The sequence below is a fragment of the Mauremys mutica genome, chromosome 4 (assembly GCF_020497125.1).
Source record: "Mauremys mutica isolate MM-2020 ecotype Southern chromosome 4, ASM2049712v1, whole genome shotgun sequence".
NCBI classification, from domain to species: Eukaryota; Metazoa; Chordata; order Testudines; family Geoemydidae; genus Mauremys; species Mauremys mutica.
Window position 1 is genome coordinate 85,025,435 of NC_059075.1, and position 16,385 is coordinate 85,041,819.

At 39.2% G+C, this 16,385-nt stretch overlaps 1 protein-coding gene across 1 annotated transcript in view; it reads left to right on the forward strand.

Annotated features, from left to right (window-relative positions):
- The window catches only part of NAV2 (neuron navigator 2), a 674,749-nt gene that overhangs the window by 598,283 nt on the left and 60,081 nt on the right, over positions 1 to 16,385 (forward strand). Inside the window, exons 13-15 of the mRNA XM_045013837.1 lie at positions 4,114 to 4,252; positions 11,588 to 11,879; positions 12,848 to 13,550. Of these exons, the coding sequence (XP_044869772.1) occupies positions 4,114 to 4,252; positions 11,588 to 11,879; positions 12,848 to 13,550 (1,134 nt within the window). The remainder of the gene's footprint in view (positions 1 to 4,113; positions 4,253 to 11,587; positions 11,880 to 12,847; positions 13,551 to 16,385) is intronic.

A 16,385-nucleotide genomic window follows, 5' to 3' on the forward strand; every position in this document is an offset into this window, starting at 1 on the left:
GGGGGTAGGAAGCAGGGCAATTGCCTGGGGCCCCATACCACAGGGGCCCCCGTGAAGCTAAGTTCCTCAGGGCCCAGGGTTCAGCCTCATTTGGTGGGGCTTTGGCTTTCTGACCTGGGCCCCAGTGAGTCTAATGCTGGCCCTGCTTGACGGACCCCCTGAAACCTGCTCACAGACTCTGGGGGCTCCTGACCCCTGGTTCAGAACCACTGCTCTAAAGCACCTCTTAGGAGAGAGTGCTGCTATGGAAGAGATTGAAAGATGCAGCTTTCGAGTAGGAGAAGTGTATGTGGGTCAGAGAAACAGTAACTGTGGGAGGGTGAAAACCCAAGGGCCCTTAGTTAATTCATCGTCAGCTTGTTGTCTATGAGGTGGTGAGTCACACAGTGGAACAGGGTAAGATATGAGAGAGTTAGGCTGACAATTGGATGCGTGATAGGAGCCATCGCCCATACTCCAAAAGTAGACATGAAAATATTCAAGTTAATATGTTGATACTAGGCTATTCAGGTTCTTACATATCCCGGCTTTCATTGTGAAACTTTATTTTCAATTCAGAGCATCAGGAAACAGATGCTATTCAAATATAACATCAGCCAAAAATAATTATTAGTGGTATAATAGAGTCTGTTCCTCAGTGCATGGTGTAGGCTTGATCCTGGCGAATACTTAGCACCCAAATTCCCATTGATTCAATGGTTCAGAGTCTAATTGATCTCCATGTATGGGGTTGGGAAGGAATTTTCCCTCGGGTCAGTTTGGCAATGACCATGGGCATATTTTGCCTTCCTCTGCAGCCCGTGGGGTGTGGATCACTTGCCAGGATTATCTGGATATATCTTATTAATTATTTTCCTGCTATTACAGGGTCTTTGAGCACTGGTGCAAATCAGTCCTTCCTATTCTCTGCCTGTGGCACATAATAATCTAGTCTTCTGTGGTTTGTAGTGCTTTTTTTCTTATTTCAGTTATTAGGTTTAGTGCATGGGTGTTATGTTAACATCTTTGGCCCATTTACTCCATCTTAATTAATACAAGTATGTTGGGTGGTGTTGGTGATATACAGGAGGTCAGACTAGATGATCTAGTGGTCCCTTAAACTTGATGGCACTGTGACTGAGAGCTCCAGGCCTCTCTAGGGTCTTGTTACACCCTTTGGATGTCTCTTATCTCTTCAGATGTTACAATATTTGAAATAGCAATATAAGCTATATAGCTATTGCTATAGCTTGACCCTGTTTACAATCTGACATGTTTTCAGTTGTGCTGATATCCTTTGAGAACGTTGTTGTACTACTTCCATGTACATGGGGCAAGAGGTTGAAATAAATATACTTCCAAGAATTCATGTAATTTTGAGTAACCCAAGTAGAGTTTCAGTTGATTGATCAAGTGGATGAAGGAAAGCCCAAAGGCTCCAGCTTTGCGTTATGGCTGAGTTGACTTTTGCTGACATCAGAAATTATTAATTGCACCAGCTAAATTACAAAGAAGTTATCATGGCTCAGAGAGCCAGGAATGTTGTAATTGTGAGGGCTGTTAGATTTCCCTTTCGGCTTCCTCTCTTTTGACTTTAGCCATCAAGACACGGAAGCAAGGTAATAATGTGAACTAATTCATGCGGTTTTGGGGCATCTTTTAAAGAAACAATGTGAAATGGACATTTATCAATTTGGTAACTGATTAGGTCCTCTATGAGGAGACTATACCCTGCCTTTGCAGGGTGGCATACACAGTGATTCGATTTATACATTTTTTTAGAGCTCTATGTTTTTTATGACCCTGGGTATATGATAGGATATAGTGTAATGTGTATTACTCATCATATTATTATTTCTTTAGAATACTGGATGAATAACTTTACATACACTGGAATGAAGAAAAAGAGGTTAAAATATGCATGTATTTTAATTGGATCAAATTAATCCTCCTACTGTTTGTACCCAGATGTATGTTGTACAGATTTTATTTTGTGAAAGATTTAGCCAAGTAACAGATAAACCTACTTCCATGATGATCTTATCTACAGAGTCCAGAGTACAACAGTTATATTAAAATAAAGTCAGTGATCTGTCTTGCTTGAAAGTACGGTGCAAAGTAATTGCTTATATTGCCTTTTTTTAAAACTCTGTTTTAAATAGTCCAAGGTTTCTTTTTCCCGCCCATTTAATTCTCTCCCTTTTTGTTAGACTGATTCCTCCTCTCCCCTCACCCCCCCCCACCCACACACTCTGGAATGCTTTGGAGTAAAGCTGAAATTGACCTGGCTGATTTTAGCTTATGTCGCATCTTATCCTATCAAAACAGCTTTGCTTGTGCATCAGTATCATTTACTGGTGGCATCAGCATTCTTCAAGAATAGTGTAGGTTAGCTGTTAGCAGGCAAAATGCAAGATATTCTAGCTCTGGGCCCCGCATATGTTGCAATTCTGTTTTGTTTTTTTTAATTTGGTAATGAAGTAGTATATTTTTTAATATATAAAGTTTAAATGGTTAATCTTCTCCATCAGAGTATAACAAATTGAAAGTAGATCAAATATTTAAACTAAAACACTGTGCAGTCTCTGTTTAAAGCCACAACAACTAGTACAGTCACATGCATGTTTCTGACTTTGTTCATAGGCATTATGTCTCCGTTTCAGCAATCACATGCCTCACAGTAAGCATGTAAACAGGCTAATTGAAGTCAAGGGAACTGGCTGATGTAAATAGGGCTACTCAGGTGCTTAACATTAGGTACATGCTTAAGTGTCTTGCTGAATCAGGGCCCATTGGAGTACGAGAATGCTGTGTGGTCATACATAATGAGCTGTGGTATATTACAAGGAATACTAGAAACAGCAATTGCATTAAAACTGTTGTTGTGAGGTCTTCTTGCTTATTCTGTTATATTCCAAGGATACTTAGATTTAATTTTAAAAAGCTTATATCTTTGTTTTTCTATTACTAAGTTCTTCTTCTTCAAAATATAACCAAATTAAACTAGCCCTAGGAGGAAAAAATCTTTTTCTTCTAAACAATAGTAACTTCTAATGGGCTTCTTTACAGCTAACAATTTGTCTATGATATATTTGTTTTTACATTTTCTGAAATGTGTATTTACCAGTAGGCTGCAAGGGCTCCAAAGGCATCTTTGGAGCATTGCCTGTAGGACAGTTATTCAAATGGGGTTTTATTATCCTTAGAAAAGAAGTCATTGTATACTAGTTTGTAAATCTTTACTTGAACAGTTTACTTTAAGTGCACATTAAGGGTGGAGTGTCTGCCTTGATGTTCAAATTTTTTTTTCTTTTGTCTGTTATGACCTTCCAATTGCTTTAAATATGTGGTTATTTTTTGTGCTAAACTTCCAGTTGTGTCTTTCATATTTGATGGAAAAAGCTGCAGCTAACATGTGCTGGAAAAGCTGGTCCTAAATAATAAGCTATTGTCTTACCTAGCTGTCAGGAGTATGAATGTAAGGGTCAGCAGGGTTATGCATTAGTTAAACAACAAATGCATTATTTGATTAGAGTTTTAAAAACTACAACCAGATGGCTATTTCTAAATAAATTTCTGTCCCTTTGTCTTGTTTGGCGACCATACAATATAACTAGGCGCTGATGGTGGTGGTGCTGGTGATGGAAGATGATAGTTTGTTATCCAGGTTCAGTTAGTAAGACAGAGTCCAGAAGTTTGCTCAAAAATTAATTTCGCCACTTAAGTTCCTGTCCATGCTGATGAGTCAATAAAGTCCTGCTTCATCTCTCAAGAAGTATCTTCTTAAACATACCAGTTCTCCTCTGGGACTGAGGAGGTAGGGAGTGATGTTTAGTTTAAATGTTATTTTGCTATATAAACTGGGGGCTGAGCCAGTATCCTGGTGGCAGGATGTTATTGCTAATACAGAATAGGTGATCATAAAGTGATGATCTATAGTATTGAATATGATATCCAATAGAAAGTAGGTCACCAAGAAGTACAGCCTCATACTGGTCAAAAGTTGCACTTTGAATATATCTGTATTAATAATAATCATCTTGAGACTTCGTTTTATCACTTGTATGTCTTTGGATTCCTCAACAGCTATAGTATTGTCTTGCTTGGGTATAAAGCATGTGCTTCTTTCTGCAGCTGGGATGACAGCAGCTCCGTTAGCAGTGGGATCAGTGACACCATAGATAACCTCAGCACCGATGACATTAACACCAGCTCCTCCATCAGCTCCTATGCCAACACACCTGCCTCCTCCCGTAAAAACATAGATGCACAGGTAACATTTCTGTTTCCTTTGAGACATACAGCAGCATTGGTGGAGTTATTTTCTCTAAGCAATAGCTACAATCCCTTAAAGTGAATGAGCCTGTCTATTACTTCATCTTTTCAACATTTCAGTGTTTTCTTGAAATGAAGAATGGAATGCATCAGCATATTTCTTATAATAGTAACCCTAGACTGTGATATTTGGCTCCTTTACAGCCTTTCAGCAACTCATGCTGAAAGTGTTGGAAACCTGACCAGAAATAAAATAACAAACTCCTGCTGTCAGAATTTGTTTTGATCAATGTTTAATATTTTACTCTCAGAACTTTCAACCTTAAGGGGTCAATTCTGCCCCCTTTACTGATGTTGAGCAGTACCTGCACAGCTGGTGCCACTGAAATCAGTGGGGCTACTTGCTACTCAGAAAAATTAAGAGGGCAGAATTCATCACTTTTTTTCTGTACATTTTTTTAACCTCTTGAAATATTATTTTACTTTCCAGTTTATTTTTTTTTTACAGATTTGCTACTTTGGAAGGCAAGTCTGATCTTTCAGTGTTCTCTTTCTCTTTAACTCCTTTATATCTTTTTAACAGTATCCTTAATACTCCCTTGTGTCAAAATACATTGTGCCGTGTGTGCATAACAAGTATGTTTTCTGGAGAGTACTTGGTGTAAACATAATGATCAAATAAGAATTTCTGATATTCGCTTATAAGAAGGTCACTTTAGGAGGAGTTTGCTTAACGATTGTAATATGTTTGTGCTTTAAAAGGGGGCAGATACATCTGCTCTGAATTGTGCTATGTGCTAGTTTGCCTGCTGCCCTCCACTCCAAAAGTGATGCTGTATGCGTGTGGAGCTGGTGTTGTTAAAGGCTGAGTACCCACAACTCCCATTGATTTCATTGAGGGTTGTAGGTGCTCAGCACCTATTGAGAACAGGCTTAGCGTTGGTAAAGTGCTGTGGGACTGTAAGTGCTTTTTAGTCTTTATTTTAATGAAAAATATTAACACTAGTGGCCTAAGCAACTTCAGCCGGGGTCAAGCTATGGAAGGAGTTCAGCACCTTTGTAAATCAGGCCATAGGTCACTGAGGTAGTTAGTAATTATTCTCTCTGCTCACATCCCAATACAATGGTCATCATTAGTGCTTACCACCAGTCACCACACTGGTCTATGGGAGATACCACAGTCTCTCTGTATGTGAAATTTGTGACATCTCTGCTACCACAGTGTTAACAATTAAGTGTTGATTTTTTAATAGACCCACTGTACATACAATATTATAAGTAACAGATGTGATTTTTTCTTTCGCACTAGAAAGTATACTGTACCATTTATTAAAGAACAGAGTTTAATTAAGTGAATGCCAGAGTTTAAAGATTATTACACTTTCAGCGGAAATGTAAACACACATTGGCTAAGGAATTGTATTATCTTAAGCTTCCTGGGCTGCACATTATTGCAGGCTTTTTACTTTTGGCAGTATTTCAGAAGACCGTAAATTTCATATCCATAGGCATCATGCATACAACTCTTAGTGCTCAGGAACCACATATCCAAATACAGCAGAAGATGTCCAGTAATTTCATTTTCATACAATAGATTGTTCCTCACTAAGCATTGCAATAACATAAGTGGTTTTCTTTTCATGTTGATACTAATTTTGTCATGAAAAGCGCAGGACTGAAAAACCCATTTTTGTTCTTTTTAAAACAGTTTATGAAGCCAAGGTGTCTCTGTTATCACAAATGGGACACAGGATGTCTTAATTTGATATCACATGTGGCATTGCAAAGGGATCCCTATATGGTCACAATTTTTTTTTAAGTGGGGAGAGGGCAGATTGTACTGGGATCTAAATATTTTTTAATGGCTGTTTTAATGTAGAAGTGTGGTTGCTATGAAGGGTTGCACTGCCAAAGTACTGTGTTGCAAGAGTGTATGACTCTTTGTTGCCTGGCCATGAGGTGCATATTTGAGCCTACATTAAAGATTTGTAGAGTTAGCCTCTAGTTATGTCAGTGATTTCATGTGTGTTTGAAATTGCTAATGCAGGTCCTCCACCGAATTGGAGAAAGGGGTTACGGTCATTGAAGCACTTCTTCAAGCATGTTACAAAAGGATTTACACAGGCAATCTATGGATTTTCCACACAATTGTTAAATTAGAAGTGTCTGAACATTAGAATACATTGAGGAAAATAAAGGCAAGTGACTAAATATTAGTCTGAAATAGGTGACTGAGTTTGACTCATGCCTTTTAGTGGGGCAGATTCTAGAAAGTATTTCTAAGAGTTCACAATCTAATAGTACCATCAAACTTACTTCCCTTTCTCCCACAACCATTCTAGCATCCAAGGGAATGCAAGCTTTTGGTAGAACAATAGGGCCCCAAACTTGCACAGGCAGTACAGTCTAGTAATTGGAGGAGGGATGCTCCCCTCGGATGCCCGGGGTTGTGAGGCACCTCATCAGCACCAGTTCTTAAGCATCAGGCAGCCTTGTCTGTGCCTGCTGTGAGTCAGCTCCCTGAAGCCACTCACTTCTGGCAACATAAGTACTTCCTTCTAGACCTCTGCAGGACCTGCTCCCTCTTTGTAGATTAGTGAATGGCACACACCAATCCCCAAGCCATCTCCAAGCATTCCCTGTAGTATCCAGTCCCTTATCCACTGAACACTCACAGAAAGATCAGGTCTGCTGTTCCCAAAGGAACAGTATATACACACCTGCTTATATCATGCAACTTAGGACCAGCTTTTTGCTTAATACTAGAGCATTGACATATAGTTATAGTGAAAACAAGAATAAATTTATTATCAAAGATTAGAGATTCAGGAGATAGTGAATAAGGATATTGGAAATGGTTATATCTAAACAAGTTCATTACACGCTTTCTAGAGGCTAAACTTAAGTAACAGGTAAAGTTACTGAGTAAAGAAGTTTATCTCACCCAAAGTTCTCTTTGGTGTGTTCAACCAAGGTTGGCTAAACGCCTGTTTTCATGAATGCAAATGTGATGTCCGTTTACTTCCCTAGGTGCAGGGTCTTCTAGAAATACCCCCAAAGTTCATCGTCTTTACTCTTATACAGGATAACCTCCCATGGCTCGTTTTTTCTTGTGTGCTCCTTTCCTGGTGATTTCATTTCTCTTCCTTAACATTTGACTTTGTATGTAAATGGGCTTCCACTGTGTTAGCTTACAATACTTAATATACATCCCAGCAGAGAGATGGTGGCTATACCTTCGTATGGACTCTTAAGAACATATTTTCAGTATATCTGTACATATATTTGGTGGTGATATTGATGACCAGTGTGACACCAGCTTTCATTTGAGACCTCCCATACATTCTTTGGTGAACCAGAATGAGTTCCTGTATCCCACTTCCCTGTTGGCATTAAGGGCTTCTTGGGTCACACCAGGATGCATGGGTTATGTATGCCATTCTGCCATTTACTTGCTGTGACCTAATTTAACTGCTCCTTGCTCAGTTTACCCATTTTTATAACGCCTGTGTGAGAGAATTATGAGACTATCTCACAAAAATATTTAAATTCTTTAGAGAATTTCTGATGTGTTTTGCTGTCCTTAAATGAAAGGTGCTGTTAACTGCAAATTATTATTCACAAAAGACTTTATTTCATCTCTTAAAAGCCAAATCCTAATCTCACTGACATAGAGTAAGTTTATGGGCTTTGACTGTGGGAATCTTGCTTAGTTTGGGAGTGGACTCAGAAGTAATGCCGCAGCCTATGAAAGTGGAGTGTTATATATTGGCCACCACTCTCCTCCCTTTCTTGTATTCTTTGCTTAGACCCATGTATTATGGTCTTTGCCTGTTCGTATTTGCCTTCTTCTATGCGGTGAGCCACAAAGACCTGGCACAGAGATCTTCACAGCACACAAGGATGTGGTGTACCCATTCTCAAGGCTCCCTACTGCTTTGGTCCCCGTGTGACAGGTTCATAGCTTTTTAGTTGTGGTCTTACATCTGTTTAAGGGAGTGCAGGGTTTGGATTTCAGATAATTAAAGAGAGATCGTGGAGCTCATGCATGTGAAACTGGGAGCCCTGACCAACAATACAGCATATCAAAACGGGAGGGCTCTCACATGTTAGTCTCCGTAGATGTAATCAGTAACGCATATGCAGTATTATCTTAACAAAAGAAACAAGAAAGGCAAAACAGAAACAAATCTAATTCTGCTAAATACAAGACTAAGGAACTGATATTTAGATGTACTGAGCACCCACAACTTCAGCTGAAGCCAGAGGGAGCTGTGAGAATTCAGCACCTCTGAAAAACTGACTATAAATGTGGTAAAAGTTTAAATCTATGTAGAAAATTCATGGAGGTTGTCCCTTCCCACAACAACCCAAAAAAAACCCTAAAATTCCATCGTACACATCTTCTGATGGGAAGTAAGAATTAGGAGACATTTGAAAAGGACTCAGACTGCAACAATAATTGGGAGAGAGAATGAGATAAAATAGCTTGGAAGTTTTGCTGGCAGTAGATTAAATGCTAAAATAGTTCACACGAAAAAGCAGTTCCTTCACAAAGGTAACAGCAACAGTAAATTATCAGATGAGTCAAGAAGACTTATCTAAAATCAAAACCCCATTATTTTGAAAGGACGGTAACTGAACCTTTAAATGGAACCTTTTTAAACCAAGCAAATCTCTGGGTTTGCTATCGTAGTCATGAAGTTCTAAGAGTCTCATTAGCTGGTTAAGGTTGCTCCCGGCTCAGCCAGTTGTCAGTTTTTGTTCACCTATTATATCCTGTGCGCCTTCTGATGACCTTCAGCAGACAGCTGCACCCCCGTCTCAGGATTTCCAGGTTCATCCAATGTAATGGTCTCTCAAACTGGGTGGTGTTTCAGCTAATGTTGTGATGGAAAGTTTCTTTGTGTTTGGGTTCTGGGCCTCAGCCATGTTTCTGGTCTGTTCTCATTGTCTGGCATGAAACTGTAGCATCTATGGTCAACTTGTTTCATGAGTGGACTTGCAAAATTTCAAATACCAGGGAAGGTGATGCTTAGTACAATAGTTGCATCAAATAAAGGAAGGTGTGGTACAATAATTGCATCAAATAAAGTTGAAGAGAACAAAGCTGTTACATTGTCAGAGAACTTGCTCTTAGGCACTCTCTGGTGGTGAGATTTTATCTTTCTTTTATTTTCCAAAGGCAAACCAGGGAAGTGTAAAGTAAAGGAACATTTGTCAGTAGGCACCCAAAAGTGTGCTAAGCACTTCGGTGACAAGTAGACACAAGTCCTACTCTGGAGGGCTTTTAGGGTAAATAGACGATGATTAGACAACGGACTGGGAGTAGCACACACAGGAAGAGTGGTGATGATAGGCTTGGATTTATTAGTTCCATTTTTTTGTTTGTAAGAGGTAGATAAACTTAGGCAGTAGTTAAGTGAAGCTACATTGTAGCGAAGAACACCTGGGAGATGTAGCCAGATTCTGTTGGTTAATGACAAAGCTGATATTGTTCACAAGTTTACAGTCACAAACATTAATCCCCAAATCTTGTCTCCATCAGAAAGGGGTGTAAGAAGAAAGCAATATTGTGTTTCTCAGAATTGGGGGATTATGTTGAGACCACTTTTTTTGGATGAAGAGGCAGAGAAACTCTACATTTGAATGGCAAGTGGAAAGTGTCAACAATAAAACAATTCCTGAATCCACAGTCCTGGACTGTATTTTATCATTTAATGAGTTAATAGCAAGAAAAATAAAATACCCCCCAACTATTTCATACACTGAAATAAACCATTACAGTTTATGGTGTTGGGTTTCATATACTGAACACTTAGGCTATTTTTTCTTGATCTCTTTTAAATATCACAATAAAAGGCAAAAGAAATTAAACCAAAAAAATCTCCTTCACTCATATAATATTAGGGATGTGATGTGGTGATAAAAGAAAATAAATTATAAAACTATAGACAGATTCCGGGAGATGGGAGGTTTCAAAATAAAATGTAGTATCTTGCAGAGAGCATGTTAAATTGTCAGGCACTTTTTTTCTGTATTTCCTTTTGCCATTTTGCTGATTACCCAGGTATCTGAGGGTGTTTTTTTAAAAAGCTCTTGGCTAGTTAAGACCACATCTTTGGAAGTTCTTGAAAGCCTAATAAAAGGTTCTCACCACCCTCACCTCCCCTGGGGCCAGTGGGATGAAAGCACTTTTCAGCAAGTTGCAGAAACAGGCCTTAGTTAGCCTCCTTCTGCACAACTCAGTTCAGTGAGACACAAGCAAGTGTGGATTGACAGTTGCTTCCATGAAGGTGCTGTGATTAGAGAATAACCTTAGATATCGCTTGGAGTTCACATTCTCCAAGATGTGGGTGGTGGTCAGCTTTTATAGTTGGTTGTGATATTACAAACTTCCAATTGTTTATCACAAAATAAGTTTGGCAGGGGAAACCTAATTCAGTAAGTGGATTTTTAATAGGTGTATGTCTTAATAATCATTGGTAATGGGAAAGGAAAAGGAGAATGAGTTTGGGAATATATAGGATAATATAATGGGATATTGATAGGGTTGTTTGGAGTTCGGCTATGGTTTGTTCAGTGGGAAATTCCATCCTTGAGCGTGGTTGTTGCAGAAATCTCCATAAAGCATCTGAATTTATAAATGGGATGTGCAGTAGGATTGGCAAAGTATAAAAAAGTAAGAGATGGAGTTTCAGTGCAAATTATGAACTAACTTGCTTTGTGGATTTAAGTCGGATTTTAATGTGTTTGAAAGTGGTATAATGGGGTTTTTATTTCTCTCCAGTTCTTCGGTGTCTTTTTAATGAGTTAGATTAAAACTAACAGCATTCCACATCTCTCAGTCTATGCAAAAAGCCACCTCATTGTGCTCTTGAGATCAAATTGCCAGACGAGAGATAGGAAAGCAGCAAGAACAAAGAAAACCTAGCTGCACGTGTTTGAAATGATCTTTATGCATTGCAATGAAAGGGTTCACATAAAATTCAAGGAGGAGGTAAATGGCAATGAACTGAGTATTTTCCTTATTATTTATTAATCAGATGTTTGGTATGTGTTGGATAGTTGGTTGGTTTTTGGTTTTGGCTTTTTAATGATTGTTCCCCAGTGTATCAGAAAGCAAACGCAGTTAGTAGAATTCATTTATCTTGGCTTTTGCCTGGCAAAAAGCAGGCTTAACAAACAAAAGTAAAATGTCTAAGTGTAATCAAAAATTATTATTGATTTTTTAAATCAGCTTGGTGGTTCTAGATTTTGAACCCTAAAAAAGGAAGAATTTAATAAAGGAATTTGCAATGGAGATTCTGTTATGATATATTGTTTCCCTTAGACTGATGCAGAAAAGCATTCACAGGTCGAGCGGAATTCCCTGTGGTCCAGTGATGAAGTCAAGAAATCTGATGGAGGATCAGATAGTGGCATAAAGATGGAGTCTGGATCTAAATGGAGGCGAAATCCTTCCGATGTGTCTGATGAATCTGATAAAAGCACTTCTGGTAGGAAGAACACTGTCATTTCACAGACTGGTTCCTGGAGACGGGGCATGTCAGCTCAGGTTGGCATTACTACACCGAGGACTAAACCTTCAACTACCTCAGGCTCGCTAAAGACACCAGGAACAGGTGAGGAAAAATGTAACACACAGGCAGGCCAACAGTTTACAATGGAGAAATAAAGTGCTTAATTGCTTTCCTGTGGCAGGAGATGAACTTTAACTAGTTCTATATTTACTCGTAGGTTGTGTGTATATAAAACATACTAAATCTCTGTGTTTCGGTTTTATGGCTGTATTTGAATTTTAAATGATACTTATTATACCAAAATGCTTTGAATATTGTTTGCATGTTTTGAATGTCCCTTAAATTAGACTGTTCGTTGGACACAGTGTTTGCAGTTCAATATTCTTGTTTCTTGTAATTGTAATTAATGGAACTCCATTTTCATAGTCTGGGATTAAGAGTAACTCAGAACCTAGACTTTATGTGGCTAAGGATAGTTGTGTGAAAGAAGCTTTTTCACTGCTAAAATAGCACCTGCATCTTAATTTATATTAAAGGAAATTTTCAGATGGACTTCATCAGAGCTCTTAGCACATGCAAATTTGTGCTTGAACATTAATAATATTTGTGCATGCAAATAGATGAATTACACTTTCACTCATACTTGGTTGTATACCCTATTGTGAATGGAAATTTCAAGGTCTGGTTTGAAAACGTGGCCTCTACCAGTTATATACACATTTTTTCTAAAGCTTATTTATTGTTGCCATATCATATCACTTCACTATTGACAAAAAGGGATCCAACCAATGGTAGTCATGACGGAAAAACACTTCTTATTTATCTGTCACTCTTACTTAACAATTTGTTCACTGTTTTTTGTATTCTCAAGGTAAACACACCAGATACTCTCTCCTGGCAAGCCTGCATATATAACCCTCAATAGTGCATTATTGTTTATTACAAACTGGATCATAATTCTTAACCACACTCTTGTGGCTAGCATACTTTTGTTTTTCATGATGCTTTGATGTTTACCATTTGCTTAGCATTTTCAATTTAAGCATTTGACTTCTTTTTCTATTTTTTAGGGAAAACTGATGATGCCAAGGTATCAGAAAAAGGTAGACTTTCTCCTAAAGCCGGACATGTTAAACGTTCTCCATCAGATGCAGGACGGAGCAGTGGTGATGAATCCAAAAAGCCTCCCACAAGTAACTGTAGAACAGCTGCTGCTAATACAAATACATTTGGATTTAAGAAACAGAGTGGGTCAGCTGGAGGCATGACTATGATTACTGCCAGTGGCGCGACTATCACCAGCAGATCAGCCACACTGGGCAAAATCCCCAAATCATCTGGACTCATGGGTCGGTCCACTGGTCGGAAAACTAGTGTTGATGGCTCACAAAACCAGGACGATGGCTACTTAGCACTTAGTGCCCGCACTAATCTTCAGTATCGTAGTTTACCCAGGCCCAGTAAATCCAGTAGCAGAAGTGGAGCTGGTAATAGATCTAGTACCAGTAGCATAGACTCCAACATAAGCAGCAAGTCAGCTGGGTTGCCTGTCCCTAAAATGAGAGAGCCAGCTAAGGTATCCCTCGGAAGCTCTCTGCCAGGTCTAGTCAACCAAACAGATAAAGAGAAAGGGATATCGTCTGACAATGAAAGTGTGGCTTCATGTAATTCTGTTAAAGTGAACCCTGCATCACAGACTGCTTCTAGTGGAGCTCAAAGCACTCACCAACAAGGAGCCAAGTACCCTGACGTGGCCTCCCCCACTTTGCGCAGGTATGCACAAAATGTATTCATTGTGAAAGTACCATTAACTGGAGTTATACAATTATGTCTGTTTAGGCCAGGGACTGGCTAAGTTTTGTGGGCTCTTACTAATGCCTGTGCTAGGTTGAGGTCTTTGTACTGAAATTTAATTTCACAGCTAGTATATATGTGCACCAATAATATTGTAAATATTTATCGCATTACGAGACAGCAGCAAACTTAAACATTTTGAAATTGATTGTTAAACCCTCCCCAAAATGATCGCAGTTGTGGCTAATTCAGAATAAAGTTAGTACTTGAAAACATTATAAAGGCTGAAATATAAACCCACAGCAACAAGGTTACAGGCTCCTGTAGAACTATTGATTTCACCCCATTGTACTTACACATTGTGCAGTAGCACAGGGAAACTGTCCAAAGTTCAGCCAGATTTACACATTGAAGTCAATGGAGTTACTCCAGATTTGCATTAGTGTGAGAATGTAATTTGACCCAGTATATTTACATTTGTTCACTTACTTGGCCCAATACAGTATCTCACTCCGTTGCGTGTAACATTGTCCTGTGTGGTGAGACTCTTTACCTTAGGTGCCCAAGTATGGAGGTACAGAGCAGCTTAACTAAAGCTGCATGTCAGCTGCATTGAATTTTCTTATTTTTTACAGAAATCTTCTTACATGTAATGATCTATTTCCTAGCTCTTTCTGACTGTATATATTCCCCTCCCTTCCCCATTATTTTTAACACAAGTACATGGATGAGTGGGAGTTAATTTCCTTGCTTTTTTGCAGCATTTGCATCAATGTCTCGACTGTAGCAAATATATGCATTAACATTATTTTCCACTTTAATTTGACATCATAAGTAACATAGTCTCTTTGAGTTGCAGTGTTCTGGATTTCTTTGTTGTCTTGACATCATAATTTCATCTCCATTTAATTACACTGACATCATCCTACTTCAAATGAAGTGAGGATGTCACATTCCATTCAAGTTGCCAACTTGAGCTCCTGTAACTCCTGTAGTGGTGGTTTGGGTTCCAGCTAGGCACAAAAAGACTACTTCATTTCTTTTTAGATGAATGGCCATCTTTGAAAAGCCTGTGCAAGTATAATTCAGCATGACCTGTGTAGTTTAGTGATTCTCCTATTTCTGGACATCATTAGAAAAGTTATGTCTAGCTGAAAATTTAATTTCTAGCAATTACTATTTTAAAATAAAAAAACTAAAAGATTGTTTTGTTGTTCTGATATTACACCATAAATGAAAAATGCCCATGTTGCTTGGCTCAAATATATTAATAATCAAACTCAATCATACATTTCTGTTGATGACCAGAACACCATTTTACTAGACCCTTCATTGGTATAATGTTTGAACTACATGCAACTTTTAAGAATAGACACTGAGAGAATATCAGGTGCCTTAAAGAGTTCCTTGTGGAGGAGGTTAAGGTTTAATCTAAATCTTCACTTTCTTTGTCAGCTGTTTCATTCTTCAGTTGTCACCAGACTATATAAATAAATGTGTGCCTGGCACAGCTAAATCGTTTTTAATGGAATTTGCCCAGGGTGTGTATTTCTGGGCACTAGCCCTGTCATTGTGTAATATTGAGAATTTTGTGGCACTCTTTGTGTTTAATATTCCATGCTGATTTTACACAGCAAATACGCATCTGTAACAATAAAAAGACAGCAGTAAAGACTGCTACTGCTATATGTTAAATGCTACCAACCTTGAATCGGAAAGCAAATATATTTTCTACACTTACGTGAAGAGTAAAATTCCATAATTACAATTATTTTATGAAAGTTTAGTGCTGTCTTAATTGTTCCAGCATATCTCATCTAGCACTTTCTGTCATGTAAAATAATTTATATTACATAGAAGACCATGCATGTTTTTATGCCACTTGTTTGTGAGCCTTAGTGTTCACTCTTCTCCTGATGCACCCCTAAGGATACAACCCAACAGTCAGCTCAGTTATGCCTGTTTCTTGTCAAAACTAGGAGAGAAGCAAAAATATTCTTATTGTCTGTAAGATGTCTCCTTCCAAGATTAACCTTTATACTGACACTGCCAACTTGCTGAGTTGAGCTGGTTCTGCATTCAAAAGGTACATTCTTCAGACCCCAACCTCCTTGGATGTCCAGCTCCATGACTCTTTTTTATTTATTTAATTACCTCATTTACAGGGGCGGCTCTAGAAAATAGGCTGCCCCAAGCAGCGCGGTGTGCTGCGCCAGGTCCACCGGAGCCGCGGGCACGGCTGCGGACAGTTCGCGGGTCTGGCGGCTCCGCTTGAGCTGCCGCAGTCATGCCTGCGGGAGGTCCAGCCGAGCCGCGGGGCGGGCGCCCCCTCCGCAGTCATGCCTGCGGTCCCGCGGCCCCGGTGGACCGCCCGCTGGCATGACTGCGGCAGGTCCACCGGCCCAGCCTGCCGCCCCCTAGATTTGGCCGCCCTAGGCAACAGCTTGGTTTGCTGGTGCCTAGAGCCGCCCCTGCTCATTTAATTAGGTTTGAGAAACAGGATGCCAGGAGACATTATCCATACAACAAGATCATCCCAGTGGGGCTGGGAGTCAGACATATTGACTATATTTTAGGTGGTGACAATCTGCTTTAAAGAAGGAATTTGTCATTGTTCTATGGTAGCACTATGAAAATATCCCTATCTCCCTCTGAAATCTTTTACAGTCTGGTCTCTGAGTATGCACTGGGGGATAATTAGTTTCTTTTGAGAGAAGTTAGCATTAGTTTGGCCTCAAAAATCTCCATTAATCAAAGACGTTCTTCACTTTCTTGGTCTGATGGCAGCTGGCATATGCTTGTTGTTAGTATGCT